General features: G+C 39.3%; 3 protein-coding genes across 13 annotated transcripts in view; 1 reads left to right on the top strand and 2 right to left on the bottom strand.

The window, feature by feature from the left end:
- The first annotated feature begins 810 nt into the window (after positions 1-810).
- Positions 811-1,672, top strand: LOC103149909 (gamma-crystallin M1-like). Its single transcript, XM_007569281.2, has 3 exons — positions 811-900; positions 1,013-1,264; positions 1,350-1,672. The coding sequence occupies exons 1-3, from the start codon at positions 892-894 to the stop codon at positions 1,623-1,625; spliced, it is 537 nt and encodes a 178-aa protein (XP_007569343.1). The 5' UTR covers positions 811-891; the 3' UTR covers positions 1,626-1,672.
- A 2,466-nt stretch (positions 1,673-4,138) lies between these two features.
- LOC103149914 (gamma-crystallin M3-like) overlaps positions 4,139-19,488 on the bottom strand; it is a 33,459-nt gene continuing 18,109 nt past the window's right edge. For 3 of the 11 annotated variants that reach the window (XM_016680302.1, XM_016680301.1, XM_016680300.1), the window contains exons 2-4: positions 10,421-10,663; positions 10,064-10,330; positions 4,139-4,204 (exon numbers count right to left, since the gene is read on the bottom strand). In XM_016680302.1, the coding sequence (XP_016535788.1) occupies positions 4,193-4,204; positions 10,064-10,330; positions 10,421-10,663 (522 nt within the window). In that variant the 3' untranslated portion in view covers positions 4,139-4,192. Of the gene's footprint in view, positions 4,205-10,063; positions 10,331-10,420; positions 10,664-10,762; positions 10,838-13,736; positions 14,062-14,148; positions 14,392-14,471; positions 14,561-19,488 lie in introns of those variants that run through there. The other 8 variants (XM_016680298.1, XM_016680296.1, XM_016680306.1 and 5 more) reach the window with 7 other exon arrangements.
- LOC103149912 (gamma-crystallin M3-like) lies at positions 4,142-5,028 on the bottom strand. Its single transcript, XM_016680310.1, has 3 exons — positions 4,917-5,028; positions 4,567-4,806; positions 4,142-4,471 (listed from the first exon to the last, which is right to left on the bottom strand). Exons 1-3 carry the CDS (start codon positions 4,929-4,931, stop codon positions 4,193-4,195), a joined length of 534 nt encoding a protein of 177 aa, XP_016535796.1. The 5' UTR covers positions 4,932-5,028; the 3' UTR covers positions 4,142-4,192.

Below are 19,488 nucleotides of genomic sequence, written 5' to 3'. Positions count from 1 at the left end.
CACCATGATAGAACTGCTGTGCATACCTGCTTTCCAAACGAAAGCTTATTTCTGAAGAGAAATCTGAATCTGAAGATTACATTCCTCGATAATCCTCAATAAAGTTTAAATTTTTAGAGATTCAGTTTTGCAAACAAGATGAAAAAATGCTGATACTCTAGTGGGATGCTGTTTAACTCAGTTACAGTAAATATAAAAAGTATTTACAATACTCTGAGAGAAGGCAATTATGTGACTTTTGTTTGGATCACTTTAAATTGTGGCATTTTAGATTTTTGCAAGATTATTTCGTCAATTTCTTCAAGCTGTTATGCATTTATTGAAAAAGAACTTCTTTAAATATAAATATAGTTAGAAGAGAGAGAAAGGAGCGAGTGATTTGTCCAAATTAATGACTTATGTGGGGTGTTTAATATACAGTGCAGAGCCTGCAGACCTGGGATTTACTTTAAATCTCTTGTAGATAAAAAGTTAAACATTTCAAAACCATACTTTAGCATTACGGAGATGCAAACCTATATCTGTTGTCCTTTAAGGTCTTACGTCTCTCATGGCTTTATCTGAGATGCGATCTTATGTGAAGTTTTTCCTAACACTGATGATCTGACCTTACTGTATGTGGAGAACCTTCTCACTGCGCATGGCATACACACAAAGCTTATGCTTAAAATGAACAATGCAGATGACTGCTGCCAGAAATGTATGGATGGGGAACTATTGTCACACTTTTATAGCCCCTGTTCAGCAAAAGTCATACTGCTAATTCATCAGCTTTGCACATTTGAATAACAACACATCATGGCCCCTCGGATTTTGTATAAAAAGGGCCTGAAATCATTGAGTTAGCAGATCAAGTTGAAACATCCCCTGGGAACAATCTAAGACTCCATCATGGGCAAGGTAAAAATATCCAAAGCATGCAATTACAGATTATTTAATCAAAAATCCATTGATTTTTTTTCCCCCCACAAACTTAATTTGTGATTGTGATCTTTCTCGTGCATCGTTCCAGATCATCTTCTACGAGGAGAGGAACTTCCAGGGTCGCTCCTATGAGTGCCTCAGCGACTGCTCTGACATCTCCTCCTACCTGGGCAGGTGCCAGTCTTGCAGGGTGGAGAGCGGCTGCTTCATGATCTATGAGCGTCCCAACTACATGGGCATGCAGTTCTTCCTGAGGAGAGGAGAATACCATGACATGCAGCGCATGATGAGCATGGGTATGATGTTCGACTCCATCAGATCCTGCAGAATGATCCCCCATGTAAGCACACTGGAAAAAGCTCTACTGTGATTCATTTAGCGTTCAAAGGAGCTTACTGACAGTCATTATTACACTTTTATTGCAGCACAGGGGATCCTACAGGATGAGGATCTATGAGAGGGAGAACTTTGGTGGTCAGATGTATGAGCTGATGGACGACTGTGACTCCATCATGGACCGCTACCGCATGTCTGACTGCATGTCCTGCCATGTGATGGATGGTCACTGGCTGATGTATGAGCAGCCCCATTACAGAGGCAGGATGATGTACCTGAGGCCTGGAGAGTACAGGAGCTTCATGAACATGGGCATGAGTGGATTGAGGTTCATGAGCATGAGGAGGATCACTGACATTTGTTAGACTTCCATTGTCACATGAGCAAATAAAAATAATGTAATTCACTGCCACACATTCAGTTTCTGTTTGTCTACTGCTTGTAGACAGATAATTTTTTAAATATTCTAAAATAAAATTGATGAAATATGTAAACATATGATGAGCCCATTAATTGTTGTTGTGCTGTGATCATTTGAAACATTTATGTTTTATCTAAATATCAGAAAGTTGCAATATATTCTTTGTGCTTTTTAGGCATTTTTTATGGACAGAGCAGAATGAGGTAATTTGATAGAGCTGGCAGGCTCAAACTTTCATGACAGCATACATGAGCGTCCATTAATATAGTGGTATCCCATGAATATGAACAAAGAAAGTTTTTCACCACCAGTAAAGTAAAATGTTTGTTCAATCTGATTAGCGTTTAGCTTTTCGCTATTCTATAAATTCTTGGCAGTATTACATATTTGTCCGACAGGTGAGGGCACTGTAGCTAATAAAATTCACAATTTACAAAAAGCTATTATGCAAAATTAGCTTTATTTCTTCCCAACACAGCTAACAACCATTATCAATATTCGCCAGAATTTGCATGCACTTGTTGACTATGTGCAGTAATTTGTTACAAAAAAGTCTTAGTTATAGAAACTTTAACTACTTAAGCCATAAAGATGCATCAGAAACAGATAAAAAGTGGCATTGTAGCTAATCTTAGAAGCTACTTCCTCTAACCAGAAAGCACTAAGCAGCACTGTTTAGCAACTATTAACCCAGAATAACTCTCGGCACCAACTAGTGCTTTTTTTGTGTACTGTGAGTGTCTACGAGTGCAACATATTTTTTATTTATTCTTATCAAACAGATGAAAAGTGGTGCGTAGATATCTTTATATTCTTTTTGGGTTATGTTTTTCAGTCTGTTCATAATTCTCTATTCCCTACTACATTTTCTTGTCTACGATGTCACCGCATTTGCTGTGGAAATGCTAAACAAGGTCATGACTTTCGCCTCATCAGCTTTGTGAATCCAACTTTTTTTTTGTAGTCCAGCTTCAGCTAAGCCAAAACTGCTAGTAGTCAAGTCAAACTGTTCAGCTCCAGTGTGTATTAAATCACATGATTCCTTATATCATCCCCCGGAACCAGAGCCTCTTCGAAGTGTCTGGTTACATTTCATCTTTTTCAGGAATGTACCCAGATCAGTGGGGAAAGTCTGTTTGCATGCAATGCTTAAGGACCAGTGCTTAAGTAACCTTTCCAAAAGACTAAGAAATGCTTAATGTGAGTATTTCACATCAACCACAAATAATTCAGGCTGAACGAGTCTTAAAAAAATGCATTTGTTATTTTTAGACCATAAAAATGAATTGCATCATGAAAAGCCTTTGTAATTTGGGGCTTAAAATTAGAAAAAAAAAATATTTAATGAGTAAGATCAGAACTGATACTTTAAATTATGTTTTTTTAAGAAAAAAAAAAAAACAACTTAGAATTTTTAAGACTTAGAACCTAGAACTTAGAAAAAGTAGAAGACACAATAGCTTGAGATTCTGTGATTTCTGTGCAAACTAAATGTATGCATTTTTCATCATGTGACACAATAAAACAAATTCAAACCATTAAAATCAATTAAACTTTAAGTAACCTAGTTTGTCTGAAAATAAATAATGCAATTTTATTTGCAGTGAAATGAGTTGAACATTTATATATATATATATATATATATATATATATATATATATATATATATATAATTGAAATGATATACCATTTACTAAAGTGAAAGACATGTAGTTACAGTTGTAGTCAAATGCATGAACAAACTTAGAAGCTAATTATGTAACAGTGACTGAATCAGCTGTTAGGAGAAAATGTGGTTGGTGTTTTTGCAGTATTTTTACAAGGACAGCATGGAAAAGTCTTGTGGCTCCCACAAAATGACAGTTGTTCTATTTACTGAATTTGAACAACAAAGACTTGCAGCAAAACACACTACTCTCTACTACACATACTGTATAGCACAATAGCATGGGCAGAAAAGGCTCTTTTAAATATTCCTACAATACAGTTCCTCTGTCATTCCTTTCAGTTTTTGTATTGTCGCATTAATAAAATATTGTGTTAAGAAAATGTTGATTTAAATCAAGCAAATTCTTCAATATAATTTTATATATGAATGTACTGTTGAGTATCCAATCTAATTTGCACTGATAAGAAATACTCTTGTTATTCTCACTGCATATTAATGGAACATATTTTTCTGTACAGCTCACTGTTTATGTTGAACTTAGTTTACTTCATGTTACATATTAGGATTAGGATCTATAAAGGAAGGTTTAGCTTATAAGTCATAGAAGTAGATAGATTGGCATTCAATTATTTCAATAGAAGTTAATTTAATTTATGTTTCTTCAAATCAAAATAACACTATACTTCGGTATTTCTGAGCAAACAAAGCAGTTTTTGGAAAGGTGAAATAAAAAATTGAAGTTGGATGAAAGCTTCTGATAAGTTTTAGTGGAAGAAAAAAAAACTAAATTCAAAGAGAACTTCTATGCTTTATTTGACAACTTGTGTTTTAACAGTGAGGGTCTAATAGCAGGAGTCCATGATCCTCCTCATGCTCATGAACCTGGTTCCTCCATATCCCATCTCCTTGAAGCTCCTGTACTCTCCAGGCCTCAGGTACATCATCCTGCCTCTGTAGTGGGGGTGCTCGTACATCAGCCAGTGGCCGTCCATCACATGGCAGGACATGCAGTCAGACATGCGGTAGCGGTCCATGATGGAGTCACAGTCCTCCATGCACTCATGCATCTGACCACCGAAGTCCTCCCTCTCATAAATCCTGATCCTGAACTGCCCTCTATGCTGTAAATTAAAAATAAATACAAATCCATGACGGCAATCTGTTTTCAAACATCTCATCACTTCGAATGTTTTCTTGTGTATTTAAGCTTCCATACCATGGGGATCATGCGGCAAGACCTGATGCAGTCACTCATGCCCATGCGCTGATAGTCAGAGTACTCTCCTCTCCTCACAAAGTACTGGTTTCCCATGAAGTTTGTGCGGTCGTAGACCATGAAGCAGCCGCTCTCCACCCTGCAGGAGTGACACCTGCTCAGGTGGGAGGACATGTCGGCACAGTCGCTGCTGGTCTCATAGGAGCGACCCTGGAAATTTCTCTCCTCGTAGAAGATGATCTGAGAAAACAAAGAAGAGTCTTTATGGTATCACAGTGCAGCGCTCTAATCCACAGTTACTTTCAGCATCTAAACAAACTAAAGATTGAGAGCAGATGTGGAGAGAGCACCTTGCCCATGGTCATGGCTGCACTGGCAACTGTTTTGGATCCAAAGGACTGCCACAGTTTTATCCATGTCCTCCAGCTGCTTTTATACCTGACCTTGCATCCAAAAGGATATATGACCCCTTTGTTCAAATTCCTGACAGAGCAATATGGAGCAGCAGCCACCCCTCCATCTCCCCACCCCTACAGCCCCCGTCCGGTTCAGTTCAAAGAGACCTTTAATCGATCGTGATTTGCGGTGGTTGCATTTGTTAGTTGAGGCCCCATTTTGTATTGTCCTTGCTACTGAATGATAGTGTGTTTTCTACAGAAGTATCTTTATTTAAATCTTTAAAATATTACATATAATATTTTAAATGAGAAACAATGAACTAGAAACATTTATGCTTTTTCTTAAAAATGTTCCAGATCCTCTACATATGCCCAGCTTGCTAAAAGAGGAGGCATCAGTGACTTTAGTTCACTCTAAAGACTTTAATATCACTTTTTGCTATGAACTGATTAGAAAAATGAACAGCTGGATTTTTATTTTCCCAATAAAACATAATCCACATGTCAGATGTAGCTTTGCAACACCTCACTGGCAAAACAGTGCAGTGTTTGCTTGAAACAACAGATAGCAGAATTGAGAATATAAACATTTTTAAGTCTATCTATTAAGGGGGGATTGGCAGCAACAACTACAATCTGTTATAAGTTATTCCATATTGCTACTGAAACTTTAAAGGAAAAACTGGGGAAAGAAATGTCTTTAAATAATGCAAATGGAGGAGTTAGCATCAGTATTCTGCATGTAGTTTCATAAAGATTTATAAGGTTTATCAGTGCATGGTGGTGTAGGCGTTCACACTGCTGCCTCCCAGTAAAACAAATCCAGTTCAGTTCTTGGATGGGTCCTCCTGTGCTGATTGTGTATGCTCTCGCTATTTTGGATTGATTTTTTTTTTCTGGGAACTCTCATGGTTTTAAGCACCACTGTTTAAAAACACATGAACTTCATTGAAAAAGATTTTTTTTTCTAAAGTGTATCTTTAAAGGGACAGTAATATGCGTTTCCCAGCCACACAGTACAATTTTGTAGCACAATCAAGTAATTATGTCACTTTATGTTAAAATGTGGTATTCAGGTATATGAAATGTGGCTTAAAAGAAATTTGACTTAGAAATTGAATGCCTTGAAATTGTCTCTTTAAGAAGCTCATGCTCTTTCCTTCAGCATATCATCACAACATTCCTCGATTAAGCTTTTGCAAATATTCATTAGAAGACCGTACTGAGAAACAGTTCATATAATGAACTGCAGATGCACACTTCCACCTGGTGTCTGCTAATTGCTGCCACTGCTAGTTTGAAGGAGTTGAGTGGGTGAGGAGCTGGGAAGGGAAGCTCGGCTTGGCAGCTAAAGTTCCAAGGAGGAGCTGGAAGGCAGCGCTTGGTTTCCCCAAACATTTTACAGACCCGAATGACTGACATGGAAAATTGAAGGATTTCTCAAACACGCATGAAATAACCAATGCAACACTCTATGTATGTTTTTTTGATGGAGTAATATCTTAACATGATCTAAAGCTCAAAAATGCCAAATTTATATTATACTGCTACTTTAATGGGCAGTCAGTTGGTGCACCTCGGATAGGTTGATAGGGATGGTGTAGTCTATCCCAGCATTCACCATCTCCACATACAAGATTTAATGAATAACATCCATGTGGTGTACAGTGAGTCTCAGCCTTTTGTGATGTGAAAAGGTAAATTATTGAAGACTTGTTCCAAGCATAGTGCAACATTTACCCAACACACTTCAGGTAGACACATAAAAATGTGAAATGTAAATGAATAATATGCCATAACCTGATTGTATGAACCCTTAAACTGATACTTTATTAATTTAGCTTTTGATCCAATTTCACCATTTAATCTTCTTTGATAGGAGTCATATTTGCCAGCTCTGTTCTATTTTCCATATTTCTGAGAGATTATGGGGACTTCTCTTGCCCACAGCCATCTGCAGATGTTCTAAAATATTTTCAGTCAAGTTTAAGTTCTGGACTCTGACTAAACCACTCCAGAACTTTAATTTCTCACTGATGAAGTCCTTCCTAATTGATTTGTATGTATGCTTCCACTAATGTTGTAGAACTTGAGGCCAAGACCGCTTTTTGATGGTCACGGTCTTAGTCTGGGACATTGACTCGGGATTCAAGACCAGTCAAGACCACAACTGTGGAAATATCATTAAATTGTCAGCATATTGTCCAGTTTATTTGTCAACATCCTTGTTTTCACTGGATGCAAAACATACCAATTAAAATCCAAGCAATAACGCGACTTACTAGTTACGTGTTTTCTGTTACTGCTGCCACACTTCGCCTCCCCCTTTAATGGACCTTACCACAGGGTCCGCGTTTCATTGGCTAATGCCCATTTGACGTCACTGCGCAGCTACCACGTGCTTGACCGTCTCACAAACAAAAGCTAAAGTAGTATACACATGCTAATGTAGATTGTGTACTAGCAGACCACAATCTACACAATCAAAGTTTTTGCGACAGAACTCAAATAAGGATGGTTCTCCACTGTCAGTGGGGAATCTGTACAGGCGATGTCAGGTATCCTGATCATATTTGTGGAAATAAAATTCACAGATTTCCCAAATCTGATACGGAATGCCTAGCTTGGATCAAAGCTTGTGCACGACCGCATTTGCAGCTCAACCGTCGTAAGATCAATAAAAACAAAGGAGTGTGTGCTGGTGTAAGTATTATTACTTTGCTTTCCTTGTGTTTAGTGAATGGGGATATTTTGAGTGGCCCTGCGACAGACTGGTGACCTGTCCAGGGTGACCCCGCATCTCGCCCGGAACGTTAGCTAGAGATAGGCACCAGCACCTCCCGATCCCTTTTGAATTTTGAAGCTTGAAATATTGTAAGGTCTTAAGGAGGGCTATAATGTGTGAACAATGACCCCCAAGTATGAAAAAAAGTCAATAATAAACACATTCATTATGAAAACCTTTTAGTTAAGTAGAGCATAATGGCAGTACCGATACAACTTCTACACCTTGAAGCCTGTCTGTTACATAAGTCTTACGTTAGCTGAGCAGATCAATATGCAATGTGTACCGTATCTGACATACATTAAAGATTTTGTTTTACCTGAAAAGGACTTTTACGAAACTGTAATCGTGTTAGCCACGCTAGCACCGAGCACAGTGCGTCAGGCCTAGGCACATTCAAACATTTGCCAACAACAGAAATCACTGACTTCAAAAGTAACCCTCAAAACCATGAATGCCCGACTTACACAGCCTTGCAAGAACATTTGGCATCAGTGATCTTGTCAACAGCTATATTTATGCTGAGGGTGTGAGGATCTGCTGTTTTCCTCATCGACCGGTAGCATTTAGCTGCGATGTGCACAATGTTGGAGGCATCGCGTGGCTCAAACACCTTGATGTCGTCCAAAAAAGATGACATGAACTTGTTTCTTCCCCTGTCCATGTCGTGGCTGATATTTTTTGAAAATCCGGCAGAAATGCTACACTAATCGACTCAGAAATACTTTGTAGAGAGTGAGTTGAAACGAAAGACGCCATGTTTACACATAGAAACTAAGCTCCGCGAGGCTTTGTTTGTGAGACAGGCAGCCACGTGGGACTGTGGAGGGACGTTTCTGGGCGGAGCTTGGTAAGACCCATTCGCACGCGGCACTCTGAGCCAGTGCGCAGTTTGTCTCGGGGCGGGAGAAGATGCTATCTAATCGTCGGTAATAAATTTACCTTCATAAATCACAAGAAAGCGTATAACGACATGTGAATTAAGCAGCGCTTCGCTTTTAGAGACGGTGGGGACTACGTCCAACGTTTAGCGTCACTTTGAGGAAGCTCAAACAAAGGTAAGCTATGTGGAAGTGATGTTAGCAAAGCTAGCTAGCTGTGCAGTGACAAAATGTTGTTGGCGGTTAAATAAAGTTATCACTTCCTGCGCTTATTGTACGGAGGTTTTGACTGGCATTGCTGCACATGTGCGACAATGCTGTGAGCAAAGATTTATTTATCAAAGTCTTCAATATAGTGATGTAACATTCACGAACGAGCCTATTCTTCTGAACGGCTCTTTACTAGGACTGGAGTCTCACTCAGGACCGTTCTTTGTTTTTGTAATGCTCTCTGCGCACACTGTAGTAACTGTTATTATTCTATTTTATATGTTTATTTAATCATCAAATAAATAAAATACAAGAACGTAAGATCACACACAGCGCATGCTCATTGCTCTTTGATTATTTTCGTCACCTGTCATCTGCTACCTGGCTTTATGCAGCGGTTGAGAGCGGCATGGTTCGCTGCTTTTGCCTGATTATTTTTTTGCTTGTAGCTCCTTGGACAGTATTCATAGTTGACTGTTTACCGTTAGTGCGTTGTCATGATTGCTATGTTTAATGGTGCAGACAGTTTCTGACATAGGCAATATGAGCAACAACCCAGGGCGTTATCTTATTAGGCGCGATGTGAAACCTCTGCAGATTGTGACACAGAGATGGAAGCAAAGCAGAACAAAGACGAGTTTGAATTGATAATTATGATTTATTTCAGCTCTAAGCATTTAATATCTAGGTGTTTTTAGGAGAATGTGGATCTTTCAGATCAGTTTGAGAAGCAGCTTTTTTTTTGTGTCGTGTAGCGCGGGGCGCTGGTCTTGGTCTTGGAACCTAAAAGTCTTAGTCTTGTCTCGGTCTCGATACACTCGGATCTTGTTCTTGACTTGGTCTCGGGTTAGGTGATAGACTCACTATGATGCTTCATCATCAGCCTTCTAGCAGACACTTGAAGGATTTCAAGACACTTGGAAACTGACTGATATTAGCAGCTGCTCACATTTCCTCCGTCCTGTGGGTGACTTGAATGAAGCATATTGTTTCTACAGTGGTTATCCAAACCACTGTAGAAACTGTAGAATATGTGACAACTATATTCCCACCACCATGTTTAATAATTATATGAAATAATCAGTCCCATATTTTGTGAAATAATCTCTCAAACTCCTACACTTTGTGAGATCTTTTCATTCACTTTAGGACAAAGTCGCAGTTTGTTTTTTGTTTCATCTTTACTTTATATAATTTTTTCAAAATAAACATTTCTAGCACATGTCCATGATCCTCCTCATGCTCATGAACCTGGTTCCTCCATATCCCATCTCCCTGAAGCTCCTGTACTCTCCAGGCCTCATGTACATCATCCTGCCTTTGTAATGGGGCTGCTCGTACATCAGCCAGTGGCCATCCATCACATGGCAGGACATGCAGTCAGACATGCGGTAGCGGTCCATGATGGAGTCACAGTCATCCATCAGCTCATACATCTGACCACCAAAGTTCTCCCTCTCATAGATCCTCATCCTGTAGGATCCCCTGTACTGTTTGGAGACATTATGACACAATGAATGCAGCGTTTTATGACCGGACAAGCCTCATTATCATTATCAAAACATTTTCTTATAACCCACCATGGGGATCATACGGCAAGACCTGATTCCACCACTCCAGCCCATCATACTCATGTAGTCAGCGTACTCGCCCCTCCTCATGAAGTACTGGTTTCCCATGTAGTTGGGGCGGTCGTAGACCATGAAGCAGCCGCTCTCCACCCTGCAGGAGTGACACCTGCTCAGGTAGGAGGACATGTCAGCACAGTCGCTCATGCACTCATAGGAGCGACCCTGGAAGTTTCTGTCCTCGTAGAAGATGATCTGTGAAACAAGAGGCGTTATTGTTACAAGTTGAAAAAAAAACAACAACTTTAAACCATCTATGATTTAATAAATAATTAAGGGTATTGTGAAGCTTACTTTGCCCATGCTCATGTCAGTAGTGGACATGCTTCTAGGTGAGACGCTGATGTTGGTTCTGCTACCGCTGCACTGCCGTTCTGTTCGGTTTAACCCTCGTTTTTATACCTGACCATACCCTACAGAGTCAGTGGGGCCCCATTGTTTAAATCCCTGACCCAGCAGCATGGTATAGAGCCATTTACTGGACTGTGGTTCTGTACTGTAATCACATGACTGGGCCCTCGAAGATTTCAAATATAAATCCTTTGTCAAGCTAAAACAAAGCCCCTTTTTGAAATCCTAGGTTTGGCCTCCCAGTTGGACTGAAGGCTGTTCAGAGAAAATATGTAAAAGTCCTATGATTCCAAAATCAACAGTCAGTGATATCACTATTGAGGATTTCACCATGGTCAGAAAGAATCCTATAAAAACACAAAAGAGATTTGCAAAGAGCAATGAGGACTGACTTCATATGATCGAGGAGACATTTTTTTGGAATTTGGTTTAAAATCAAACTACCAAAAAACACAACAATCATATCTTGAAACCAGAAGTTTTCATGCACATCTTTTTTCCTCACTGACAGATGTTAAATCAGGCCAAACCTCTCTTATGTTAGGTCAGTTTGAATTACTAAAATAGTTTAGTTTTTCTAATGCCACACTGTTGAAAGTAAGACTTTGTCAGACATTTATTTATCAATGTCCTCAAAGTCAAAAGTTTACATACATTTCAGATCTGCCCACAAAGCAGAGGTCCCACATAATGGTCCTCGGGGCCCACTGTCCTGATCGTATTATTTAGTTTCCCTACTGCTGTACCCTTGGCTTGAATAAAGATTAAGAGGCTTCTGGAACAAGTAGAGGCATGCACATAAGGTTATATAATCATTTGAATCAGCTGTGCTAGAATAGGGAAACATAAAACATGTAGGACCTTAGGACCAGGTATGGAACCACTGATCAGTAGGATTGAGATAAGGGCTTTGTGATGGTCACGCCAAAACATTGACTGCGTTGACTCATTCAAAGATGGATCTTTATGGTAGTTTTTCCAAGCGAAACACTCAACAACATGCATTAAATTCAGTATCGAGCAGGTAAAAGTGATTATTGACTAACTACATTCATAAGCCAAAATGTGAGTAGAATTTGGCATCACATTTCACTTATCCATACATCTATTGCTTTCCTCATATGCAAGACCAGGCTATGGCCATTATGGGTCGGGGAGAGAAATCCAGGCATCCCTCTCTTCAGTATCAGTCTTCAGTTCATTCTCTGGATTCCATGGTGTCCCAATCCAGAAGTGAAATGCAGTCCCTGCAGTTTCTTCTGGGTCTGCCCAATTGTGACCTTAACTCAGTTGTTGCGGTGCAGAGGCTCATCAAGTCTATTCTGAGCTCTAAGGTTCAGCCAAGCCACCTCATAGAGAACGTCCCCTTCAGCCACATGTATCCCTTATTTTGTGTTTTGGTTTAGTCACATTTCAGGACTCAATGGTAACTTATAAACATTACTCCTAGTCTCAGGTTGTTCTTCACTATAAAAGACAAGAGCACTGCCAACAACAACAGTATTGTACACGATGCCCTAAATTTGTCAAAGTGTCTTCAGACACTTCATGAACATGAAGTGTCTTCATGTTCATGAAGACACTTCATGTGTCTTATGCCACAGAGAAACATAAACTCCTAAGGTTGAGTTAGAAACTTAGGCCTCATTATGAAGAAGCAGTCCATTTTAAGGCTCATGGTCTCAGCCTTAGAGAAGATGTCTCACATCTTCTTTGCTTCACACTTGACTGCAAGCATGGTGAAAGTTGTGAATAGAATATGCCAACAGAACATTAAAATATATAAAATTGCTCTGGAGAGACACTGCCAGGGTAAAGATCTGGTCTGTTGTTGCAAGGCTGGGATAAAAGCCACTCTGCTCCTCCTAAATAGGAGGTTTGACAGAAAGTCAAGAGCCCGCTCTCTCAACACTTCTGAATAAGTTTTCAAGTGGGATCCCTTGACGGTAGGAAGAGACTTTCCGGTGGCCTGTCTCAAATACTGTTCCACCACTTTGCAGTTGTTGTCTCAATCCTCCATGCATTAAAGAGACATGTTAACCATGACAGTAGTGCAATGTCCAGTCTTTCCTACTCAGAGTCACAGACAAATTTTCAACTTCTTTGAGGTTTATCAATGGTTCTTTTCTACAGTCTCTTCAAATTCCTTTCTTTCTGAAATCCTGTCAGCTGTTTCAGAAGCTGTTTAACCCTTCCGTGGTTTTAGCTTGACACTCAGGAAGAGCACGTAAAATGTCACGGTTGGAAAGCAGGGAAGTTGGGGGATTGTAACGTCAGACTGTCAGATTCGAAAACCACACACACACACACACACAAAAAAAACTGCTTAAAAGTGCACATGGGTTCAGTCAATCCCTTTAGGAGGCGAACAGAGTAAAAAAACTTGTGGGGTCTAAATGACCCTGACTCTTAAGGTCACGGGAAGGTTAAGAAAAATCAGGCACAAATGCCTTCCTCTTCAGTTTGACAGCCTCCTATAGTTACCATCTGGACTGACAGAGGACCTTTTAATCACAGCTCCTGAAAGCAACATCAGCAACAAAAGCCACAAACTCAACTGTGTAAGGATAAACCTACAACTTATCCACCTCTAAACAAATAAATAAAACCCTTAATCCTGCATTTACTCTAAATATAATTTATTTCACTTCATAAAAAAAGCAACAAAGTGCTCACTCACTTTGTGAGTCTTCTCCGCTTTGGTCTTGATCGTTTTTTCGTACAAACATTTTATATTGGACTTTTTAAGAAAAATCCTAGTACATTTCTTTCTCTTAAAGCCTTTTAACATTTTTACATTCTTGGAAATAAGTCTTTAACTGACCAGTTTTATTACATTTCAATATAAATCCAGGCCATATGTATATCTTTGACCAGGTATCATAGCCTTATAAATAGTAAACCATCATGACAAAGATCTCAGTTCAAAATGCTTTTATTCACCAGCATTAAACATGACATATTTAATACCAGGAATCCATGATCCTCCTCATGCTCATGAACCTCATGCCTCCATATCCCATCTCTCTGAAGCTCCTGTACTCTCCAGGCCACATGTACATCATCCTGCCTCTGTAGTGGGGGTGCTCGTACATCAGCCAGTGACCATCCATCACATGGCAGGACATGCAGTCAGACATGTGGTAACGATCCATGAAGGAGTCACAGTCATCCATACACTCATGCATATGGCCACCGAAGTTCTCCCTCTCATAGATCCTCATCCTGTAGGATCCCCTGTACTGTAAAGGAAACAAAAAATAAATAAATTTAAAGGCAATGAATATGCTGCTGTTAGTTCAGGTTAGCATAAAGATACACCAACCCACCATGGGGATCATACGACAAGACCTAATGCAGTCCCTCCAGCCCATCATGCTCATGTAGTCACCATACTCTCCCCTCCTGAAGAAGTACTGGTTTCCCATGTAGTTGGGGCGGTCGTAGACCATGAAGCAGCCGCTCTCCACTCTGCAGGAGTGACACCTGCTCATGTAGGAGGACATGGCAGCACAGTCGCTCATGCATTCATTGTGGCGACCCATAAAGTTCCGATCCTCGTAGAAGATGATCTGGAAAAGACATAACCATCTTTTGAAATCAGTTACTATCTGAAAAAATAAATATTTTTCAATCCCTAAAGATTGCCTACCTTGCCCCTCATGTTCATGTCAGTGTTGCTCATCTCAGTGGTGCTCATGTTGGCTGCTGATGAGTGGTTGCTCTTGCTCCTGCTCTGCTTTCCTACCTGGTTTAACCCTTTCCTTTTATACCTGAGCAAATGTAAAGAACAACTGACCTTCCCTTCACAGAACTACTAACTAAGCAAGTTCCTATAGAGCTGCACAGAATGCAGAGGTTACGTTCTGTTTTTTTTTCTTTGTCTTCAGTCTTTAGAAAGGTGTTTCAGATTTTACAAGCAGCATTTTGAACAGTGCTTGTTACTATAGACTGCGCCATGTGAATGTTAAGAATTCATTTTTGAATGAAACATTGTTTCTGCTGTGGTTATCTAAACTATGACTTTTTTTTGTTTTTGGTGTTTACAAAGTGAAAATTTACTTCAACACTCAAGATACTCAATTTAGTCAATATGAACAAATTTGGTGCAATCTATTTTTCTATGGTAATAACTGTACTGTAAGTGTACCATGTTGTGAGAAAAAGATTACTTTTGTTTTTGGGTGAAACTTACAATGGAAACCAGATATTTACATTCACTGAATAAAAAGTCTGTTAAATCAGTTAAGTTAAATCAGGCCATATTGTTCTTGTTCTAGGTGAATAAGAATTAATTTTTTTTCTATTTGCTAATTGTCAGAAAACTTAATGAGAAAATTTTCTTAGAGATTATTTTGTAACTTGCTTTGAATTCAGATGTTAATATACAGAATGAACATTGTGTCTTTAAAAAATAGGAAAAGCCTAGATTGTGATGTTATGACTTTAGAAACCTCTGATAGGTTAACGGACACATTTGAGTTAATTGCAGACTGAACTGTGGATGTTGTTAAGGTCATATCTGGACACACTGCTGTCTTGTTTGACATGATGGGAAAGTCAAAATAAATTGGCCAGGACATCAGGAAGAGTCTTGTAGAGCTGCACCAATCTGGTTCAATCTTGGCCATGGGAACAATATCCAGATGCCTGAAGGTACCACATTCTTTTGTTTAATCATTAGCAAGTGGTTTGTTTCAAAACTTTCTGTTTACTCTCCGCCATAATCCGGGAGCACACATTTTCATCCAGTGGGTGGTGCAAGTTGCTACAATTGATAGTAGTCACACAGGCACGCCCGCTAGAAGGAAACAAACGCACCCAGTATAACACTTTCATTCTGCTGGGAGAGAGGTAGCCAGGCGATTGTGCTAAAAGGTAGTTCCATGTTTCAGAAGCGAGCAGAGACTATGTCTGAGTGCAAGGAGAAGTTTTGAGTACATGCATTACAAGTTTTGAGAAGAAAGACATGAAGTCCTGCTTTCAAAATGAAAATGTAAGCAAAAGTATTAAAAGTTTTGAGAACAAAAGACATGAAATCTTGTTTTCAGATTGAAAATGTGTGTTCTTGGACTATGGCAAGCATAGAGTTTTGCACGTCATGGCATTACGACAAGGCCTGAATAAATTCGAAGACTCTTTCAAATACAGCCTTCAAATGCTCCCTTCCTTTTACCAGATTTGAAGGATGCGTCTCATGTATCTTTCATGGCCCACCATATGCCATAATTTGTTTTGGATCGGGGACAGCTTTTCAAGGTTAGCGTCAAAGGATGGAAAGTGATGAAATCTGTAATTAAATTTGTATGTATTACTTTTTAATTTATACAAAATTTACTTTAATAATTTTTTAGGCAAGAATATACCAGTGTAAGACTCAAATATCTGATTTATCAATAGGTTTTTCATTGTAATATTACTCTGACGTTTTCGGAGATCTCAGTGTTCCAGTTACACTACCAGCCAGCTCTCCTTGACAGTTATCAGCTGGCAGGGAGATTGAGAAAAGACCTGACTCACAACACATCATTTTCAAAATCCCAGTGGCTTTTCCCCAATGAGAGGAAGCTAAACACTGATATAATTAAGCGCAGTTAATGTATGTAACATTGACATTTATTTTTTCCTGACCAAATCATTTTGGCGACATTTCAAATTCCTTTTCATGTAAGCATTTTCATGGTCAATGTTAAATTTCAGTTAAGATTAAACTGTAATCTCTTACATGAGAGCTGAAGGTTATATTTGAAAAATAAATCACTTGCTTTTATTCTTTGTGGTAGAAAAATTCAATACGTTTTAAAATATTTTATGATCAAATTAACCTTTTTTTTATTATTTTAGAACAACTTTATCAACAGAACGTGATGAAGAGTTTACTTTTAAATGTAAGTAAATCTCAGTATAAGACAAAGCACTTGTGGTATTTTGGAATTTTCACAGAAATATTTAAACTTATCCACACATGAACCTGGTCACCAGAAAAAGTACATAGCTAAGCTCAGTTTCAATATTAAACAACACATGTCACTTTACACTAATTTGTCCATTTGTTTTAGGGACCAAGGAGCAGACAGGACAATTCATCTCCCTGAGGGGCCAAAGATTATGCCATACATACAGTGACCTGCTCTGAAAATTTTCATTCCTCTTAAGATTCAGGCATTTTGTCTCTCTTTTTCTGTATGTGCTAGGTTTACTCTAGAGAAGATGGGCCTCCAGGACAAGGTGACAACTTTGCAAACCAAAAAGAAATGGGATCATCTTAAAAAAATATATTGCATGTAAGTATGTCACTTTTTATTGTCACCAGCAAATAAACATAAATATAATTGATTGTACTGCTGTATTTGTCAACTGCAATTTTGTGGTTTCCTCTTTAGGACTACAAATATCCTGGTTCAGGAGAGGAAGCATATAAATATTTATACACAACCAAAGTCTTAGTGGGAGGTAAAGCAGACACGCACACAGAAACACTAGGCCAGAACTTGCATGAGGTACAAAGATGGGGTGCACCTCCAGGACTTGCAAAAAAAAAAAATGGCACGGAACATTGTTTTCATCATCCGACGTCTCTCGAAGGAGCGTGCTCCTTCATGATGAGTATTGAAGAGCTGAGCTCTTACACCTTGAAGTGGCCTCTTGTACAGAATGATGAGGGGGAGTGGATGTTGGAGGCATGGGTAAACTCCATCTGAAAGAATGAAACACCTTGGAGGAGGATAGACTGACTGCCTGTAGAGTGGGCTGTGGCGGAGTACCCTCAAGTCATGTACTGACTCGGGCCAGCCCACGTAGGTGTCAATGAAGCTGCCCTGATGATCACAAACGGCTTGTAATATTATGGATGGGAATAGTTTCCTATTCCGATATCGCTGATCATCAGGGCTGCTCTGACATTTAATGTGGATGTGGCAGCCTTCGATTGCACCCAGAGTCTTTGCGAAGGCTCTGTGGTGGCCAAGCCTTGCAAACCCATGGGACACTATATCCAGGTCCTCTGAGAAGGACCTCGCTGCAGCAAACAGAAATGGGCAGGGACAGACCTTTGGAAATGGGACCATTGCACTCTGGAAATGAAGGGGGCGCTATTTCCTACTTTGTCTGCTGTCGCCTGTTTATATTTTCTTTTGAAATCTGTGATATATCTCCTTCACCTTTAGGAAGGAATTCCAATTCTCAGCACGTATTTGAACGTCTCTCTTTTATTTACTTCAGTGCAGCTCACAGTTCTTTTCCATTATGAATAAGGCCTATATATTTCTATCACAATCATAGGAGGAATAAAAGAAATAAGGAGACATAAAAAGCAACATGATCAACTATGATAAAAAAAAACCCATGTATGATGAATACATGCAATGTATACATAAGAAACTTAATTGAGCAAGGGGGCGTCCCTGCCCCTTGTTTGCTGCAGCGACGGTACATATCTGCGCCGACGGTACAACTCTTGTAATTCCTCAAATATTACATATGTGCACATAAAACAACAGATGAACATCTCGTCCATCTCTTCTGCACCACTCTAATCATGATTGCAACACTGTCATGGTTGCTAGGCGACATAGGTTACGCTGAGGTTGGGAACAGTTGGTGAAGGCTAGACCTGTCCGAATTCACAGCTTCTCTCTTGCAGATGTCTTCCTACATAGACCTGGTCCTTCGAAGGATGCAGCCCTTGAATTCAGACACAGCTAGTCTCGTCAGGCATCCAACCTGGATGTTTTATGCCAAGTTTTGTGCTACTTGGCCATTGTGTATGAAAGTTGTAGAGTTTTGCTTGTAGAGTTTTGCAAGTTTTGCTTGCAAAGCAAGCAAAACTTGCTTTGCAAGCAAAACTTGGGACAATTTTGGGCAAAGTTAGGTGAGTTTTTGAATACGTATAAGCCCCCAAATTTGCGATTCCACAGCGGAAAAGAATAATATACGGGCAGCACTTCACTGCTCAGGCCTAGTAAGGATGGGGAATTTATTTGGCTTATAGCTGTTGACTGAATTTAACCTTTTACCTTTGTACCATCCTAACTGTGAAGCATAAGGGTGCCAGGATCTTGTTTTGGGGCTGTTTTACTACAGTCATAAAATATCATGAGGATAACCAATATGTCTAAATATTGAAGCAAATCTAAAGACATCAGCCTGGACGTTATAGCTTGGATTCAGATTAGTCTTCCAAAAGAACAATACTTTTAATAATAACATCAGACAGCCAAAGGAGTTGGCTGTATGGTGTATAAAGTGGGTTGAAGACTACAAAGTTAATGTTTTTACATTTTCTTCACAAAGCTCCGATATCTATGGATAAGTTGCCACCCTAAATTATGTGAAAGGACTGTGAACAATTGTCCAAAAGTCCCTGACTGCACTTATCTCCATAGCACTTCCTCAAATGGTTGCAAAACGGTGGAGGGGAATGGGTGCAGAGGATCCAGTCCATTTCAGTATGAATCTAGGTTATAAATCTGTATTACATTTTATTGATGTTTCATGTTTTGATGAGTATTTTAGACCAGATGTTAATAAACAATCATGACAAAATTATCATCATTTCAAGATACTTTTATTCACCGGCATTAAACATGACATATTTAATACCAGGAATCCATGATCCTCCTCATGCTCATGAACCTCATGCCTCCATATCCCATCTCCCTGAAGCTCCT

This window comes from Poecilia formosa, unplaced genomic scaffold (assembly GCF_000485575.1).
Source record: "Poecilia formosa unplaced genomic scaffold, Poecilia_formosa-5.1.2 Scaffold239, whole genome shotgun sequence".
Taxonomy (NCBI): domain Eukaryota; kingdom Metazoa; phylum Chordata; class Actinopteri; order Cyprinodontiformes; family Poeciliidae; genus Poecilia; species Poecilia formosa.
Note: the sequence above shows the minus strand (reverse complement) of the source record. Positions and strands in the feature narration are given on the sequence as shown.

Coding starts and splice junctions, on each gene's coding strand:
- LOC103149909 (XM_007569281.2), top strand. Junction 1,265..1,349: donor CCTGCAGAATGATCCCCCAT/GTAAGCACACTG, acceptor CTTTTATTGCAG/CACAGGGGATCCTACAGGAT.
- LOC103149912 (XM_016680310.1), bottom strand. Junction 4,472..4,566: donor CTTGCCGCATGATCCCCATG/GTATGGAAGCTT, acceptor TTTAATTTACAG/CATAGAGGGCAGTTCAGGAT.